Raw genomic sequence first — 18667 nt, forward strand, 5'->3', positions numbered from 1 at the left:
TGCAAAGGGGGGGATATATCTCTGTGTGTGCTCAATGTAAGGAGTGTGAGGAAGTTAGGTGGCAACTCAGTGTTGTTATCGGCCTTTACAAGAGCTTGAAGAACAGGGTAGATACTCTCAAAGGATTTAAATTGGGGACTAATCAAACTCTCAGCTGCCCACATCAATGCCAGAGCTTGAACTTGATCATCAGGAACAAAACAGTGGCAATCCCCAAGGCAGAATGCACTATCTCCACAGAAACTAGTTGTTGTCGGTGACCCTATTGTCAGGGGAATGTATTGTGCAAAAAAGGCAGGTGGAACGGGACCGGGGTATGTCTGCCAGGGGCAAAAGTTGATGATGTTGTAGAGCAGATATCGCCTTTAAGGGCACAAAATGTGATATTGTTTTACACATTGGCACTAACGACATTAAGAGTAAGAGAACTGCAGAATTAAAATTAACTTAAAAAGTACAGGTCAATGTTGGAAAAAAGTCGCAATTTAGGGTTGAATTTGAAAGTGGCTGCAATTCTGCCCAAACACGATAGAAAGGAGTATATGATGAAAGCCTTGTGAATCAATTCGGCCCTGGAGAAATCGTTCAAGAATCATGGTGTAGAATTTTTCTCAGCGTGGCCTGTTGTTAACAGGAGAGACTGCTGCTACAGGGATGGGATACACTTAAACAGAAAGAGTGCAAGAATATTTGCTGATTCTATCAAGGCAGTGTTAGGTTGGTTGGAAAACTACTAGCTATTAGATACACAGTCTAATAGATTAATGTTAGCTGCAGACAGAACTGAAAATGATTCTTGTACTGCTTCGAATAGAATGAGCAGCAGCCTGGAAAACAAGGTGCTGGGAATTTCTAGGCCTGTTGGGAGTCATCACTGAACAAGTAAATACATAGGCTGTGTTAGGGTAACTAAGAATAAGAACAGGTCCATCTATATTTGCATGTACACCAATGCTAGGAGTTTTGTAAATAAATTTAAATTTGAGGTGCTGGTCAAAACATCAATGGCCGATACTGTTGGGATATCAGACATGGTGTCACATATATATATAAGGAATACAGAACTGGAACTTGGGAGTACAATGTGTACAGAAAGGATAGGAAAGGGAGCAGGGTTATGCTGTTAGTTAAGAAACACATAAAATCTAAGGAAGTGCATTCAGTTGACATGGCAGGGACAGTGCAATGTTAAGTCAGTTTGGTGTGACATAAGCACTGGGAAAGCAAAATTGAGAGTAGGAGTGTTATAGACCTAATGACTGATGAGTACAACGAACAACTGCATAGTGAAATAGAGTAAAACAGTAAATCAGATTGTCTTATAATGCAGGATTTTAACTTCATGTATACTGAGTGGAACTGTGGCATTGGTCACTCACACACTAGAGGCTTTTGTGGATTTATTAGATGACTGATTTCTACAGCAACATGTTCGACAAGCAACCAGTGGGAGTAATACTCTCTTAATCTGATTATCAGCAGTGATTCTTCAAGCATTAAGAATCATTGGGTGGCAGTGATCACAGTGTGCTTATATGGGATTTACTCAAGGATTTAACTACCATGAGGGGTAAATGGAAGGGTTTTTGGTTTCATAAAAGTGACTATGGTGGTCTGAGACAGTTTTTAAATTCTATACAGTGGGACCAGCTGATGATGTTACCAACAGCAAATTCTAAATTGAAAGCATTCAAAAAATTAATCTTGGAAGCTAATAAGCTTATCGTACCAACTAAGGAATACTGTTTAAGGTTTAGGCCTAAATGAATGTCATATGAACTAATGAGAATTGCGGCAGAGAGGAAAAACACATGGAATGCTAGTTAGTTAGTTATTTGGTTTTTAGGAGCATTAGCAACTAAGGCCATATTGCTCCGAGATATGCAGTGGTCATTCCCTGACCTTTCCGCATCCTCCGTATTTGGTGGTCACGGGCTCGAACCCCGGTCTAATCAAGAAGCGTGTGCTACGCACTGCTGCTCCTCCTTCCCACCTGGCTACGGAGGAACCCACATGGAATGCATATAAATTATCAGGTAATGCAGAAGCCTATTGTAGATATAAGCTAGTCTGTAAACAAGTCACAAAAGGGGTTAGGCATGCGAAGGCAGATTACGAGAAATCTTTCACAAAGGATGAAAAAAAAAAAAAAGCAAAGAGTTCTTTACTTATAAGAGTTCTGAACTCTAGAAAGAAGAGAATGAATCAGATTGGTCAACTTTATATCGATGGTTCGACTATGATGATCCTGCTCTGGTAGCTAATAAACTGAATGAGTATTTTGCGTCTACATTCACACATGAGGAGTTATTCAGGGAGGGGAATGCCAGACGTTTATCAAAAAGCAGGGAACTAAATGATTTTGTAATAACTGAGAGCAAAGTGGAGGAGAAATTGTTGAAAGTCAAGAAAGTCACCTAGGGTGGATAAGATCTATCCAGTTATATTACAGGCAGCAAAGAAAGTACGCAAACCCTTAGCCATAATTATGAGAGCTTCCTTGGACTTAGGGGAGGTCCCCATGGAATGGAGATGTGCAAATGTGTCTCCAATTCACAAAAGGTGAACAAAGGTGACACAAGTAATTACAGACCTGTTAGTTTAACTTCTGTTCTGGGAAAATTATGGAGTTACTGGTTAAAGAACCACTGCAGGATCATATAGACAAGACTGGAGTTACAATTCAGACACAGCATGGGTTTGTTAAGGGAAGTCTTGTCTGACAACTTTGACTGGATAATATGCTGTGGTGACAAAGGAACGGGATGCAAAATATAATTTTGATATAATATCCTTGTATTTTAGGAAAGCTTTTGATACTGTTGGACATGGAAGATTACTTTTTTTTTCTTTTCTTTTTTTTGTTAGTTGTTGACACATCAGCTTCTATGGCCATATTGGACCTCCCAAAGTTTTTGCATTTTACTGTGATCCAAGCCTGAGGCAGGAATCGAACCTACGACCTTTGAGTTGGCAGGCAGGCACTTTACCTACCTGGCTAGCCCGGTCGGCGGAAGACTACTGTACAAATTGGAGCACTATGGCATTAAAGGCAAATTGCTGCTATGACTAAAGGGATGGTTGAGTGGGAGAAGACAGTGAGATAATCAATGAACACTGCTATTCTGTTGTTTGGTTTTTAGGAGCATTAGCAACTAAGGCCATATTGCTCCAGGAATATGCGGTGGTCATTCCCTGACCTTTCCGCATCCTCCGTATTTGGTGATCACGGGCTCGAACCCCAGTCTAATCAAGAAGCGTGTGCTATGCACAAACACTGCTATTCATGGACTAATGTGATTAATGGAGTCCCCCAAGGTTCGGCGTTGGATTGGCCCATTGTTGTTTTCTGCATTTATGAATGATATTGATGAATGTATATCATTAATGTCCAAGTTTGCATACGATACAAAGGTTGCCAGGGTTGTTAATGACAGAAATGGCAGTACTCTACTGCAACAGGATTGTTCGTTATTTGTTTGGGGATTTATTAGGCGCATCAGCATCTGAGGCCACAGTGTGCCAACTGCAACAGGATCTAGAAAAGTTGAGCATATGGGCTGAGAGGTGACAACTGAAGTTTAACATTGACAAATGTAAAGTACTGCATATGGGTAGCAGCAACTCCAAAGTAATGTATGAACTGTGTGATACTACACTCAGGGTAGTGGAGAACTGGGTGACAGTGATATGAAGTTTTCTGAGCAGTGTAGGCAGGCTGGAAGAGTAGCTCATAGTGTCCTGTCAATGATATATAGGAATTTTTCTAGGAGCGGTAAGGAAGTGATTATCCCCTTGTATGAGGCAATGGTCAGGTCACACCTTGAGTACTGTATACAGGTCTGGAGGCCTCATTTTAGGAAGGATACAGAGATGGAATGAGTACAGAGAGCAGAGAGGGACAACGAGATTGGTGAGTGGAACAAATGGAGAAAGGCTTAAGTTCTGCAAATTGTAGTGTTTGTAGACTAGGCACCTACAGAAGATCAGATGAGGTGATCTGATTGAGGCAAATAAGACCTTGAATGGTTTGAGTAAGCTCAATGCTGATGGGATTCTTCCTCTTGCCCAGATTACTCGCCTGAGGGGACATAAATTCAAATTGAGGAAAAACAATTGTATAATAGATGTGTGGAAATTTGCCTTTACCCAGAACTAGACAAACATTTGGAGTGAATGGATGGGAAGAGTTTTTTTTTTTTTTTTTTTTTTGGCTGATGCTGCTTAAGCTTGCTTTTTTGCATTATATGCCTCTACTAATGCTAATACTCTTCTCAATTAGAGTTTGCAATTCCACCTCTTTCTTCCATTTGAAGTCCATTCATTGTTTAATTGTACACCTTACTGAACTAACTTTTCTTCTTTTCCTTGCTAAGCACTCTTTACAGATATATAAAGGCTCATGAATCCATTTCCATTGCCATATAATCATTACCTATAATTATAAAATTCCATAGTAATTAATCTAATCAAATCTATTTGATAAATTATACTTTTCAGCCTTAACACAACCTTGCATAATTAATTTTGTACCTCATTTCCACCTATTCCTTATACTTCTGTTCTTTGGAATACCCCCCCCCCCATATGTATTTCCTGAAAATTAGAAGCTGTAGAAGTTCAAGAAATTGTCATCTGTCTTTCCAGATGATTCACATTATGGATTCTAACACCTTTTGTGTATAACACTGCATTTATTAAAAATCTGTACAACTGTGTGATCATGGCCAATTTGCATGCTTGAGGCATGAAAAGACTTGAATAGCTCATTAGGAATTTAGCAACTTCAAGCACAATTATTTATACAACTTTAATAAGTAGACTTGAAAGTTTTATTTTTATTAACTGGTGATGCAAAACTGTAATTTGCAGAACTGAAAATCATAATTAAATTATGACAAAGAACAATGTTAAACTTGATGTTTTTTCCTTGTTATAGTTTAATAATATTAATAAAATATTAAATATATCAATTTAAAATCCTGGCTCAGAGAAGTAAAAGAAAAACATCTCACTTGCAAGTGAACATCCCTCCTGCCTGTCTGGCCATAAGCTGCATTACTTTTAAGATAGTGGCGGATTTTCTTTAGTGTCTCTACTTCACCATCTTCTTCATCTGGTGTAATATCTGTTGGCTCAAAGTACACCAATTTGGCCAGTGTTCCTCCAACATCCATCCCAAACCACGGCATAGCTACACAAACATGATTTATCAAGCTTCGTTAATCAGAGGAACTTCCAGTTAAGTTTAGTTAATTAAAGTCTTAGCTAAGTTCCTCAATTCAAGACACCAATTTTGTTAAATATGCTTTAATTATTCTTAAATACTATCTGTAACAAGGCAAAAAAACTACAAAAATTTGATTCATTTAATGTAAACTGGATTTTATTTATTTTTTTTTTTTTATGAAAACCCCACACAAAAAAGGTATTAGAATCTACATTACTTAGTACTGTGCATGGGTTGAAGGATGAGAAGACAGAAGATACCCGTTGACATCAGACTTGAATTTTTATAGATCATAATTTCAAGAGAAATTTCAGTTATGCAAATACATGCGAAAGGTTGGGCCATTCCAGAAAACAGAAGTAGAAGGGATAAATGAGGAAGGAGAAAACTTGGTTCTGTAAGTTTGGAACTGGACAATCAATGAATACTGATTGGTTGAGGCTCGTGTTCAGGTTTGGAAGAGAGTGGAGAAATTATAGATGCCAATTCAAAAGAACAGTACCACTGGAAGTATCTATAGAAAAGGCATGTAGCAAAAACTGAACATCCGTGGGACAGATAGGGGAGAGACTTTGTAAGATACAGGATATTGATTAACATAACTACTCACTGTTGAATGGTCTAGAAGCTTGAGGCAGGTTTTGGGGGCAGCACCACACCCTAGACGTGGGAAAAATATTCCGTGGCAGGGTGGATATGAGATTTGTACAGCATGAGTAGCTGTTTACAAAAAAGAAAACCAGTCATTTTCAATACAGAGGAAGCAATATTTGTGATGTGCATATGCAGAGAGAGAAAGAGAGAAAGTCAAGGTAATCCTTAATAGAAATAGGGGATCTTGTTTAAAAATCAAAGTGTCATTCAAGATGAGCACAGTAGTAGTAGTAGACTCTTTTTTGCAAGAAATAAGACAGAAGTGAGTTTCAGAACTGAAATTAACCAAGTCAACTTTGCTCCATTGTAGAATTACCCAGAAGTTGGCATTTAAGATATTGCTGGTGAATATATCAGAAGTTTAAGCTGTTTGTGAAGGGAAAGTTTTCTCAAACTGGAAGGTGGCATGTAGTTTTCTATCATCAGTAAAAATATAATTAGGATTTAGTCAGTGAAAGAAGATTCATTAAAATTAACATAGAAGAGGAAAAGTGTGGGAGAGAGAACTGAATCTTAAATGAACACCAGCATTAGTGGAACAGTTATCAGATTGAGCCATCTATTATGGCCTGCAATAAACAATCAGAGAGAAAACTGGAACTTCCTTGGCATAACGACTGTTTAGATTTCTTCAAAAGTTTCTTCCGTAAGACTAAAGGAGGCATCGAGTGGAATGTACTGAGTATAGTAGGAGGTGATTTACCCAAATGGTCTATATAAGAGTTAGAAAAAACATAGGATTCTAGTAACTTGGCTTTATCTTTAGCTGAGGATGCAACAGACCTATTAGGTTTTAAAAAAGGGTAGGAGTATGGATGGACAGAAGTTGCAGTTACAAGTTGAGTTACCAGTAGCTTTGGCACGAGATCAGAATTCTCAATTACCATTTGGACAAGAAGCAAGTTTTCTACTTTTAGCCTAGTCAAAATCAACTTTGGATTATTATTAACAGTTTTACAATTGTTGTGAGCTTTAGTGTAGGCAGAAAATGAAGCTGGAGGTAAGGATACAAGCCAATTGCCCTATGCTACATTCTTATCTTGAACAGTTTTAAGCACATTTATTGGAAAACCAAGGTTTAGATAAAGGATGAAATTTTAAGGTGGAGTGCAGAATAAAGGATTTCATTCCTACAAAAATAATTTCACTCTCATGAATCTGAGCAAATATTGGGTTCAGAAGATTTAAAACAGTAACCCAACCAAGGAAAAAAGAACAGAAATCCTGCAGATCATCCAATATGCATTCTTGTAATGCCAGATGGCACAAGGCTAAGAATGGCAACAAGAATGAGGCTCGTTAAAGAAGAGACCATCACAAAGTCATGATGAGGTGCCTAGAGGACTACTAACATTGACTATATATTTTGAAGGGCTGTTGGTGAGCAAAAGTTGTGAGGTTAGGATTGTCTAATATTCTGATAAGTAAATGAACTAGCTGAGTAAGGTCATTAGTAAATTCCAAATGCCTCTATGACTTGATCAGCTGGTTCTGTGTAACTAGAAAACTGAATCCAGCTGGGATTGTGAATATTAAAATCACCAAGGAAAATTATCTCACTATTAGGATAGTTGAACTAAAAAAGCCGAGTTTCAAAGAATTCCAAGTGATTAGTAAAGTTAAGATTAATAGAAGCAACATATGAATTTGACCGAATGGAGTAGCGAGATTTTAAGCCAGAGAAGACTCAAAAGAGGAAGTTTCTAACAAGGAATATTAGAATGGATATATGTACAGGTACTACCTTTGAAGTGAAGGGAACCATAGAGCAGTGATGAGCTGTAAATATTTTAACAATGGGTTCACAGTTTTGCTGACTTTTTGATGTGAAACATCCTTGGAGTATCTACCGAGTAAATCTGATCAGTCATGGAAGCGACATCATCTGTGGTGTCCGCCAGAGGCGCTTCCATGCTCACACCCCTAGTCTGTGTCGAGCACTCACCAGTAGTGTGATTAGAGCACGTGACGCATTTTTTGTGACCAGTACAATATCTCGAGTTCTAACTTTTTAGAATTTTTGAATAGTATGATGTTGCAATCATACTTACTGCAGTAAGTATGATTGCAAAATTACAAGTATTTGTCATATGACTGCAACAATACAAATATTTCTTAACAATTTTTTTTTTCGACTCGCATTTTCAGTACATTCCATTGTTAGGTTCCCCCAACAGCTGCATATATCATTTCAAATACAAGACTGGGTACCTCAATCAACGGTGTTTTCCAGAAACATTTAGATACATTGCAGTCGCAAGTATAAGTCTCTTACTTTAGTTATCATAAATACATTGTATCTTGTCTTCCAGAAATTATGGAAATTTGTGAATGATCAATAAAATATTTACAATATAAAAGCTCTTTTATTTTGTAATCAATATATACAAATCAAAATACCTAAAAGAAACACAAAGGATGTTTCACATAAAACCATCTACCACGTGTGGCAAGCACACGTGCCACTTCTTGATTCTTATTATTTTTTTTTAACTATGGAAATATACCGTATTTCCCCATGTATAAGATGCACCTTAATTTTGGGGCCTGAAATTTGAAAAAAAATGTATTACATAAAGTTATTGAACTCAAGTTTTATTCATCATAAAATTCATACAACTCCTCATAACTTGAATTCAGCACTGTATGAAAATCTTTTCTGAGCCATTTCTGGGCAGAACGTGGCAAAACGTAACCTAATATACTGGTAACAAGTGTGAAACAATGAGCACAAAGACAACAAGCGCGAAAAAGCGGGAAATGCAAGTAAAAAATCTACAACCACTGTATAAGACGCACCCAGTTTTTAGACCCCAAATTTTTCGAAAAAAGGTGTGTCTTATACACGGGGAAATACGGTAATTGATACAATTTTTTTCATGATAAAATTTTAATATTGTGAATAAAAAATAAAATTAAATATTTCCCATATCACAAATAACACAAAAACTATTACAGAACATTCTACAATATAAAAACAAACTATTCTAGAAAAGGTACACAAAAATCACAGATTGATTACATGAAAAAAATTATTAGATAAATATTAAAGAAAAATTTATTCTAAAAATTGCCATATAGAATTTACTTCTTTATTAATATTTGTTGTTGAACTTCTGCTTTGATCAACAGCTGAGCGATGATTACTGAGGAAAGATTTGACATAACAATCTGGATCAAATTGAAACAATGGTTTTCCATTTAAAGGAAGGAGGGGTTATGCTGTTAGTTAAGAAACACAAAATCTAAGGAAGTGCATCCATTTGACATAGATGGACAGTACAATGTTAAATCAATTTGGTGTGACGTAAACACTGGGAAAGCAACAATGGAGTAGGAGTGTGTTATTGGAGTACAGCGAACAATATACAGAGAAACAGAGTGGGCCAGTAAATCAGAATGTCTAATAATGGGGAATTTTAACTTCTCAGATATTGACTGCAACTTGTGAGTTTGTCACTCGTACACTAGCAAGACTTTTTGTGGATTTATTGGATAATTGTTTTCTGCAGCAGCATGTTCGAGAATTCATGCATTAAGAATTTACAGATAAAGGAACCAATAGGGGGCACCAATCACAGTGTACTGATATAGGATTTCAAGATATTACTACAATTAGGGGTAAAGGGAAGGGTTTTTGCTTTAGTAAAGGTGACTACAGTGGTTTCAGACAGTTTTTAAATTCTATACAGTGGGATCAACTGATGATGTTACCAACAGCAAATAGGAAGCATTCAAGGAAGTAACCTTGGAAGCTACTATGTTTTTTTGTGCCAACTAAGAAATACTGTTCAAGGTTTAGGTCTAAATGGACGTCAGATGAACTAATGAGATTCGTGACAGAGAAGAAAAATTCATGGGATACATATAAAATATCAGGCAACACAGAAGCCTACAGTAGATACAAGCTAGTCTGTAATCAATTAACAAAGGAGGTTAGGCAAGCGAAGGCAGATTATGAGAAATCTTTGGCAAAGGATGCTAAGAAAAATAGCAAGGACTTCTTCACTTATGTACACTCTAGAATGAAGGGGATGAATCAGATTGGTCCACTTGATATTGATGGTTCGACTGTTGATGACCTGCTCAGATAGCTGACAAACTGAATGAGTATTCCAGATCTATATTCACACATGAGGAATTCTGTAGGGAAGTGGAGACAGAAGCTTCTTAAACTCTAACAGGGAGCTTAATTTAATTTAACAGGGAGCTTAATAATTTTGTAATAACTTTTTTTTTTTTTTTATGAAAACCCCAGACACAAGAGGTATTAGAACCTATAGTACTCAATACCGTGGGTTGGAGATAGAGAAGACAAAAGAAGATATTGTTGACATTAGACTTGAACTTCTGTACACTGTAAATTTCAGGAAATAAGTATGAAGGAAGGTTGTTCCAGAAAATGGCAGTTGAATGAGTAAACGAGGAAGATGAAAAGTTGGTTCTGTGAGTTTGAAGTTGAACAGTAAATGGATGTTGGCTGGTAGCGGCACGTGTTCAGACTGTTTTGAAAGAGAGAGGGGGGGGAATTATAGAAGCCAATTCAGAAGAACAGTGCCAATGGAAGTATCTGTAGAAAAGGCATGCAGCAGAAACAATATTTCTATGAGACAGAGAGTGGAGAGACTCTGTTAGACATGAGTCATTAATTAACCTAACTGGCCTCTTCTGAATGCAATCTAGAAGCCTGAGAGAGGTTTTTGGGCACTGCCCCCAGATGTGGGATCAAAAGCCTTTGAGATGTCAAGAGCAACAACTGCTTGTGTTTCACTGAACTTTTCCATTGAATTTGTCCATAAATGGGTAACATAAGCCACCAGTAGATCGACACTGACAGAATCCATACCGGCAATTGTTGATCAGATGGAAGTTTTCTAGATAGTTTAAGAATTGGCAGTTAATTGATTTCTCCATTACTTTAGAAAGAGTAGAAGTAATTGCAATGGGATGATAATTGGATGGGAGGAACTGGCTGGATATGAGCAAATTTCCAAGCAGAAGGAAAAACACCTTTGGAATAAGAAAGCGAAAAAAAGGCAGCAAAGAACAGAAGTAAGTTCAGAAGTGCAGATTTTGAGAACAAGTGGAAAAATAGCATCAGGAGCTTTCTTAGCATCAAGATTTGTCAAAATCCTTCTGACATCCTTTTGATGGAAGACCACAGGAAGCACCGAATGGATCATGCTAGGAGGTGTTTTACCAAGATCATTAATACACGAGTTGGAAGAAATGTGGGATGCTAGCAGGTCAGCTTTATCCTTGGCTGAAGTGACAATAGAACCAGCTGGCTTTGATGGTGACCAGTTAAATGCGTGCATGAAAAAAGCCCACACAAATTGTGCATAGAAAAAAAAACCCCACTGTCAATAAATGCTCACACAGAAGAATGCTCACATTATTTTGAGTTTACAAAAAACAAACTATTTCATATCTACTGCTATACTATGTATTTTAATATAACTTTTGATATAAAACTTTTGATTTTAATATAATCAATATAATATTTGGATGTAAATGTTTGTAAGGGAAATTACAAGAAATAAAATGCTCTGGTTTTACTGCAACTAAAGTCTTATTTTATTTATAAAAATAAATTATTTTTTCTCTGTCTTACAAAGTGAACAGTCGACACTTTTTGGTTTTTTATTAACAAACAATTAATTCAGTCATATTTCATTTATTTATTAATTTGTCAAGGATTTGAATAGAATTTTTATTACTGTAACTTAGCCAATCTCTGCAAGTATTTCAATTTGTCTTCTACCTGCTTATATTCCTGCACAAAAGTGGCAACCAAGTAATGCAGTGCATCATATCTTCTCTCTTTCACCTCTAGACGGACCTGCCTGTGCATTAGTCAGTGTTAATCTGTGGCAAGCCAGGTTCCTCTTCAGTCCATCAAACAAAAACCACACGCTGGGATGACTGCAGTGGAATAGGGAATTAAGTGCATTGTGAAATTCCTCACAGCAGTTTGTAGGTGACCATTCAAGAGCTGCATCATGATGATACCATATTCTTATTGGAAACTGGGGATCTCTACCTGTTGCATCCTCAATGTATGTGGAAAAGAAATACATGAACACCTCATTAGAGCTATCTTCGTCTGGAAATGTGGCAACAAGTTCATTAAAGACTCTTCTCACATCATGGACTGGGACAAAGGTTAATGCAACAAGAAACTTCAGCTTGAGTTTTATATTTATATCAGTTTCAAATTTAGTCTTCAAGCCAACATTGCTGAGTTTCCTGATGAGACTCTGATACAGATGGAAATAGGAGCCTTTTACCTCAGCATGTGGAAAGGCAATCCTCACTGCATTCATACAAGCCTTCTCAAAATCCACTAACACCTTTTGAGGCACCAGATTTGGAACCAACAGCTTCATGATTTCAAACATTCTAATATAATGTATCCAAGTTATTTTTTTGTAACAAAATGTAAATACATGGCGGATATGAGTTACCCACCTTGGCATGCCACGTATACAGTTGGTAAAACACGTTTGGAACTTTATCAAAGGTGCCATCTCCATAGATTGTATCTTCTGTTCAATTCAACCAAGAGTTCTTTATCATCTAAAACCAGAATTCTGTCTGGATCATCTACACCTGAATATATTAAGTATCAGTTGATGGTACTTCTCAGGAATGTCAAAATTTATTGTTGTTGGATTAGGCAAATGACCATCTTTTCTGTGATTGAGATTTCTTGCAATAGATGATAGGATTGTTTGGGCATATGGGCCAGTACGTTACTCAACTCTGACAACACATTCCCCATCACAATGCAAGGAGAAGAATTAACCACTCTCATGTATTGCCTCTTTTTGTTTCTGGCAACGCTGGCTTCTGCTTTTTGACGACAGGTTTGTTTGTTTGTTATTTGGTTTTTAGGGGCATTAGCAAATAAGGCCACATTGCTCCGGGAATATGAGGTGGTCATTCCCAGACCTTTCTGCATCCTCCGTATTTGGTGATCACGAACTCGAACCACGGTCTAATCAAGAAGCACGTGCTATGCACTGCTGCTCCTGCCCACCTGGCTATGGAGGTGCCGCCTTGACGACAGGAATCAGGACAATGTTCAGTTGGTTGTTATACTATGTTGCCATCTTTTGTCTTCATAACTGAATGGCAACTGAGAGTGCAGCAGGTAGAGATCCCCAGTTTCCAATAAGAATATGGAATCATCATGATGCAGCTCTTGAACGGTCGCCTAAAACTATAAACTGCTGTGAAGGATTTCACAATGCACTTAATTCCCTATTCCACTGCAGTCATCCCAGTGTGTGGTTTTTGTTTGATGGACTGAAGAGGGACCTGGCTTGCCACAGATTAACACTGACTAATGCACAGGCAGGTCCGTCTAGAGGTGAAAAAGAGAAGATATGATGCACTGCATTACTAGGTTGCCACTTTTGTGCAGGAATATAAGTAGGTAGAAGACAAATTGAAATACTTGCAGAGATTGGCTAAGTTACAGTAAGAAAAATTCTATTCAAATTCTTTACAAATTAATAAATAAATGAAATATGCCTGAATTAGTTGTTTGTTGATAAAAAACCAAAAAGTGTTGACTGTTCACTTTGTAAGACAGAAAAAATAATTTATTTTTATAAATAAAATAAAAGGCTTTAGTTGCAATAAAATCAGAGCATTTTATTTCCTGTAATTTCCCTTACAAATATTTACATCCAAATATTATATTTCATATTAAAATCAAAAATTTTATATAAAAAGTTATATCAAAATACATCGTATAGAAGTAGAAATAAAATACATAAATTCAACATTTTGTTGTGTTTTGAAATATGAAATAATTTGTTTTTGTTAACTCAAAATAATGTGAGCATTCTTCAGTGTGAGCATTTTTCTACGTGAGCATTTATCTGTGTGAGAAATTTTTCTTGTGAACATTTACGACAATGAGGTTTTTCTGTGCGGAATTTTTGTGTCAGCTTTTTTCAGGGAACTGGTTTTGAAAGAGGTGGGAGCAGAGATGGGCAAAAGTTGGGTCCAATAGCTTTGGCAAGGGACCAGAATGCTTGGCTACCATTAGGGCAAGAAGCAAGTTTTCTACTCGTACATTGTCAAAATCTAGTTTGGACTGATTCATAACTGCTTTACAATTTTTGGGAGCTAAGATTGTCCGGTATTCTGGTAGGTAAATGAACAATCTGTGCAAGGTCATTAGTAATTGCAAAAGCCTCAGCATCTCAACCAGCTGGTTGAGATGCTGAGGTTTTCTGTGTGACTAGAAAACAGAAGCCAGCTGGAGTTGTGAACATTAAAATCACCAAGGAAAATTACCTTACTGTTAGAAAAGTTGGACTGGAGAAAGTCAACGAGTTCCAAGTGATTGGTGGAATTGGGAGAGCAGTTAACACAATGAGGTAGAGAGAGATTTTAAGTCAGAGAAGATTGAAAAGAGGAGATTCCAAATTACCAAGTCTCTGGCAGGGAATATTGGAACAGACATATGCAAAGTACCACATTCCTTTCAGGTGAAAGGAATCATACAGCAAATAATTTGGGCAATTGAGATGAGCAGTGGTTGAATCAACCGATAACTGAAATTCTGTCAGAAAAAGTACAAGGGGTTTGGCAGAGTGTTAGTGGAAATGGACATCACTGAGATTATAACTGAGACCACATATATTTGTGAAATGAACTAGGAAGTGTTTGGAAGGTTTAGATCTTTTTGCAGATAAGTTTGCTCTGTTATTTCAACAATTTATGGTGTATTCAATAAGGAAAATGAGGGGGGCAATCTGTATGAAATAATAAAATTTTTGGATATGGCATACGCCTGGTAAGAAAATATCCAGACAATTGACATAACATGGCCTCGACAATGCCCCTGCATACACACTACACGGACTCCCTCCAGTCACTATCTGGCAGAGTAGAGGCAGCAAGATTATGCATTAGCTGATATGGAAGCCTCCTAGAGAATTACCAATAGGTTCAGTTGGGTGTACTAACTAGCGGATGGCCTACGAACAGAGTTTTAGAGCTGTACCCTCAGAATGTAAGGAAGTTTGTATCCCGCCATGGTGTACAACTGAGAGCAAAGTGGAGGAGAAATTGTTGAAGTTAAATATAAGAAAGGCACCTGGGTTGGTTATTGTTATTTGTTATTTGGTTTTTTTAAGAGCATTAGCAACTAAGACCATATTGCTCTGGGGATATGCAGTTGTCATTCCCTGACCTTTCCGCATCCTCCGAATTTGGTGGTCACGGGCTCGAACCCCATCTCAATCAAGAAGCATGTGCTACACACTGCTGCTTCTGCCCACCTGGCTACGGAGGCACCTGAACCTGGGTTGGATGGGTTCTATCCAATAATATTAAAGGAGGTGACAAAGGAAGTAAGCAAACCCTTAGCCATAATTATGAGAGCCTCCTTGGGGAAGTCCCCAAGGACTGGAGATGTGCAAATGTATCTCCAATTCATCAAGGTTGTTGTTGTTTGGTTTTTAGGATCATTAGCAACTAAGGCCATATTGCTCCGGGGATATGTGGTGGTCATTCCCTGACCTTTCCACATCCTCCGTATTTGGTGGTCACGGGCTCGAACCCCGGTCTAATCAAGAAGCGTGTGCTACCCACTGTTGCTCCTGCCCACCTGGCTACGGAGAATTCATCAAGGAAGATCAAAGGGTGACAAGTAATTACAGACCTGTTAGTTTAACTTCTGTTCTGGGTAAAATAATAGTCTCTGGTTAAAGAAGCATTCCAGAATCATCTAGACAAGACTGCAGTAATAATTCAGACACAGCATGTGTTTGTTAAGGGAAAGTTTTGTCTGACAAATTTGACTGGATACTATGATGTGGTTACAAAGGAACTGAATGAAAAAATAATTTTGATATCATATACTTGGATCTCAGGAAAGCTTTTGATACTGTTGCACATAGAAGACTACTGTACAAATTGCAGCAGTATGGTATTAAGGGCAAGTTGCTACAATGGATAAAACGATGGTTGAGTGGGAGAAGACAGAGTGGTTATCAATGGACACTGCTCTTCTTGGATTAATGTAATTAGTGGAGTCCCTCAGGGTTTGGTGTTAGGCCCATTGTTGTTTTCAGTATTTATCAATTATAATGATGAGGGTATATCAGGGTTAATGTTTAAGTTTGCAGATGATACAAAGGCTGGCAGGGTTGTTAATGACAGTAATGATAGTGTGCTACTGCAACAGGATCTAGAAAAGTTGAGCAGATGGGATGAGAAGTGGCAACTGAAGTTTAACGTTGACAAATGCAAAGTACTGCATATCCGTAGTAGTAACCCAGAAAAACTTTCCAACAGTGTGGTAACTAAACTTATGGTGGTAGAAAATGAAAAAGACCTGGGAGTAATTATGCAGTCAGATATGAAGTTTTCTGAGCAGTGCAGACAGCCTGCCAGTGTTGGTCATAGGGTGTTGTCAATGATATACAGGAATTTTGCTAGTAATGAAAAGGAGATGATTATCCCTTTGTATAAGGCAATGGTCAGGCCATGCCTTGAGTACTGCATACAGGTCTGGAGGCCTCCTTTTAGGAAGGATGAGAAGAATGTAGAGTTGCTTGAGCAAGTACAGAGAAGGGCTACAAGATTGGAAGGGAACGAAAGGGTCCTCTTACCAAGAAAGGCTTAAGTTCTGCAAATTACAGCGTTTGGAGACTAGGAACCTGCGAGGTGATCTGTTTGAGGTGTAAAGGCTATGAATAGCTTGAGCAGGCTCGATTCTGATGGGATTCTTCCTCTTGCTTAGATTATGAGGGGGCATAAATTTAAATTGAGGAAAGACAGTTGTTGAATAGATGTGCAGAAATTTGCCTTTGCCCACCAGGTAGTTGATTGCTGGAACAAATGGCGCCTCTGTAGCCAGGTGGGAAGGAGCAGCAGTGCGTAGCACACGCTTCTTGATTAGACCGGGGTTCGAGCCCGTCACCACCAAATACGGAGGATGCGGAAAGGTCAGGGAATGACCACCGCATATCCCGGAGCAATATGGCCTTAGTTGCTAATGCTCCTAAAAACCAAATAACTAACAAACAAGCTGGAACAAACTTCCATCTGTCATTGTCGAAGTTGATAGCTTAAATAAATTCAAGGAGGAACTGGACAAACTCTTAGAGGAAATGGATGTGCAAATTTTTTTTTTTTTTCTCTTTTTTGGCTGATGCTACATAAGCTTGCTTTCTTGCATCACATGACATGCCTCTACTACTACTACTATTTAGATGTCTGGTCATCATATTTGCAACATGTTTAATTGTCAAAGATATTCTTTTTATTGTTATAATATTCTTCATTATGCTGATAGCTTGCTCAGCTTCAGGACTGCTAATTGCAATGATTACAAGGATATTTCTGGAAAGGGAATTTCACTCAATTTTAAAGATAAATTATCTTTGACAAAATCTCTAAAATCATTAATTTTTATTCCATATTTCATTAGAAAACTTAAAATTTCTTATTCATTTTTCATGCCATGGCTCTCGTGCCTCTTGCCATGGAGATGAAAGTTCTTCCATATTCCACGATTCCAGGTAGCAGATGTATAAAATTTCTTTCAATTCCTCATCGTCAATGATATCATGATTTTCTTTATTTAATTTAAAATTACTCTGTTGCATTAATAACCATCTTTTAAGGATAAAACAATGCAGTTTAATAAGTTGTCACAAGGTGATTTTTTAAATGTGTTCTTACTTTTGATTTCTTCAAATTCTTTCCATTTCAACATGCTCTCAATTTTAGCTTCATAATTTATATGCTTTTACTACAATGATGCTGCAACTTTGTAAAGCTTCCTTAAAAGTAAATGAGCTCCTGCAGGATGTCAATCATTAGTGCTAAATCGTTAAGAAATTTCAGATTTAAAAGTCTGCTTAATCATTCTTAATATTTAACTTCTGATTCAAAATGTTGGCACAAAGAGGGATAATTCCTCCAAACTGCAATTTCCTTCCACAAGCTACAAGCTGCCCATCGTGGCCTGAACGGACGACCGATCTTTATAGTTTCCACATCAAGTTCTTTAGCAATCATCCTTAAATGGCACTGGTTTTTTGGAGATTGGTGATATAATGCATACAGTTTTTTTTTTTTTTTTTTATTATTGCTTGTATGCCATTATATATTGGAACATTTTCTTCACAGTGAAGGTGTCGGCACAGTTTCAAAATCTGTCAACATTTCATCTTCGCAAAGTTTATTTAATATCTTAGTTGCCATGATTCTTCCCCTTCAACATCACTACTATCACTAGTTCTTTGAATACTGTCCAAACAGTTGGAATACTCAAATATTTAGCTACTGTAAACATGTAAACTTAGACAGGAGAAATTTACTGAAAGGTGTGGATCACTCACTTCTCCGAAAAACAGATGACTGCTTTTCAGATTAAAGGTGAACCACAACACAGATTGACCAGAGGCAATTATCCGTGTTAGGAATACGCCTTAATCTTCTGACTGGCTATGGAAAGCATATTGACTAGTGTGACACCTTAGTAGGTGTGATAGGTGGCTGCATAGGCTTTACGGGCATTACTAACATTACGAAATGGTAATCCCTTTAACCTTTAATTTGTGCTTTCTAACTGCCTAAATTGCCTAAAGGCCAGAGATGGGAACAATGCATACAAAGGGAAGTTTCTCGTAATCCATTCGTTATATGAAAATTTTCTTCATTCTACGAAAACTATTTTAAATATAATTACCAAGGGGAATTTTAAAAAATTCGCTGTATAGAAGTTTGTTAAACAGAGGTCCAACTGTA

The 18667-nt window shown here is 37.4% G+C and overlaps 1 protein-coding gene across 3 annotated transcripts in view; it reads right to left on the reverse strand.

The window, feature by feature from the left end:
* Positions 1 to 18667, reverse strand: part of fbl (pantothenate kinase 3 fbl) — a 176394-nt gene that overhangs the window by 109058 nt on the left and 48669 nt on the right. For all 3 annotated transcript variants that reach the window (XM_090371941.1, XM_090371940.1, XM_090371942.1), the window contains exon 3: positions 5016 to 5194. In XM_090371941.1, coding sequence (XP_090228067.1) covers positions 5016 to 5194 — 179 coding nt within the window. The remainder of the gene's footprint in view (positions 1 to 5015; positions 5195 to 18667) is intronic.

This window comes from Mastigoproctus giganteus, chromosome 4, assembly GCF_048544385.1.
Source record: "Mastigoproctus giganteus isolate SK-2022 chromosome 4, ASM4854438v1, whole genome shotgun sequence".
Taxonomy (NCBI): Eukaryota; Metazoa; Arthropoda; class Arachnida; order Uropygi; family Thelyphonidae; genus Mastigoproctus; species Mastigoproctus giganteus.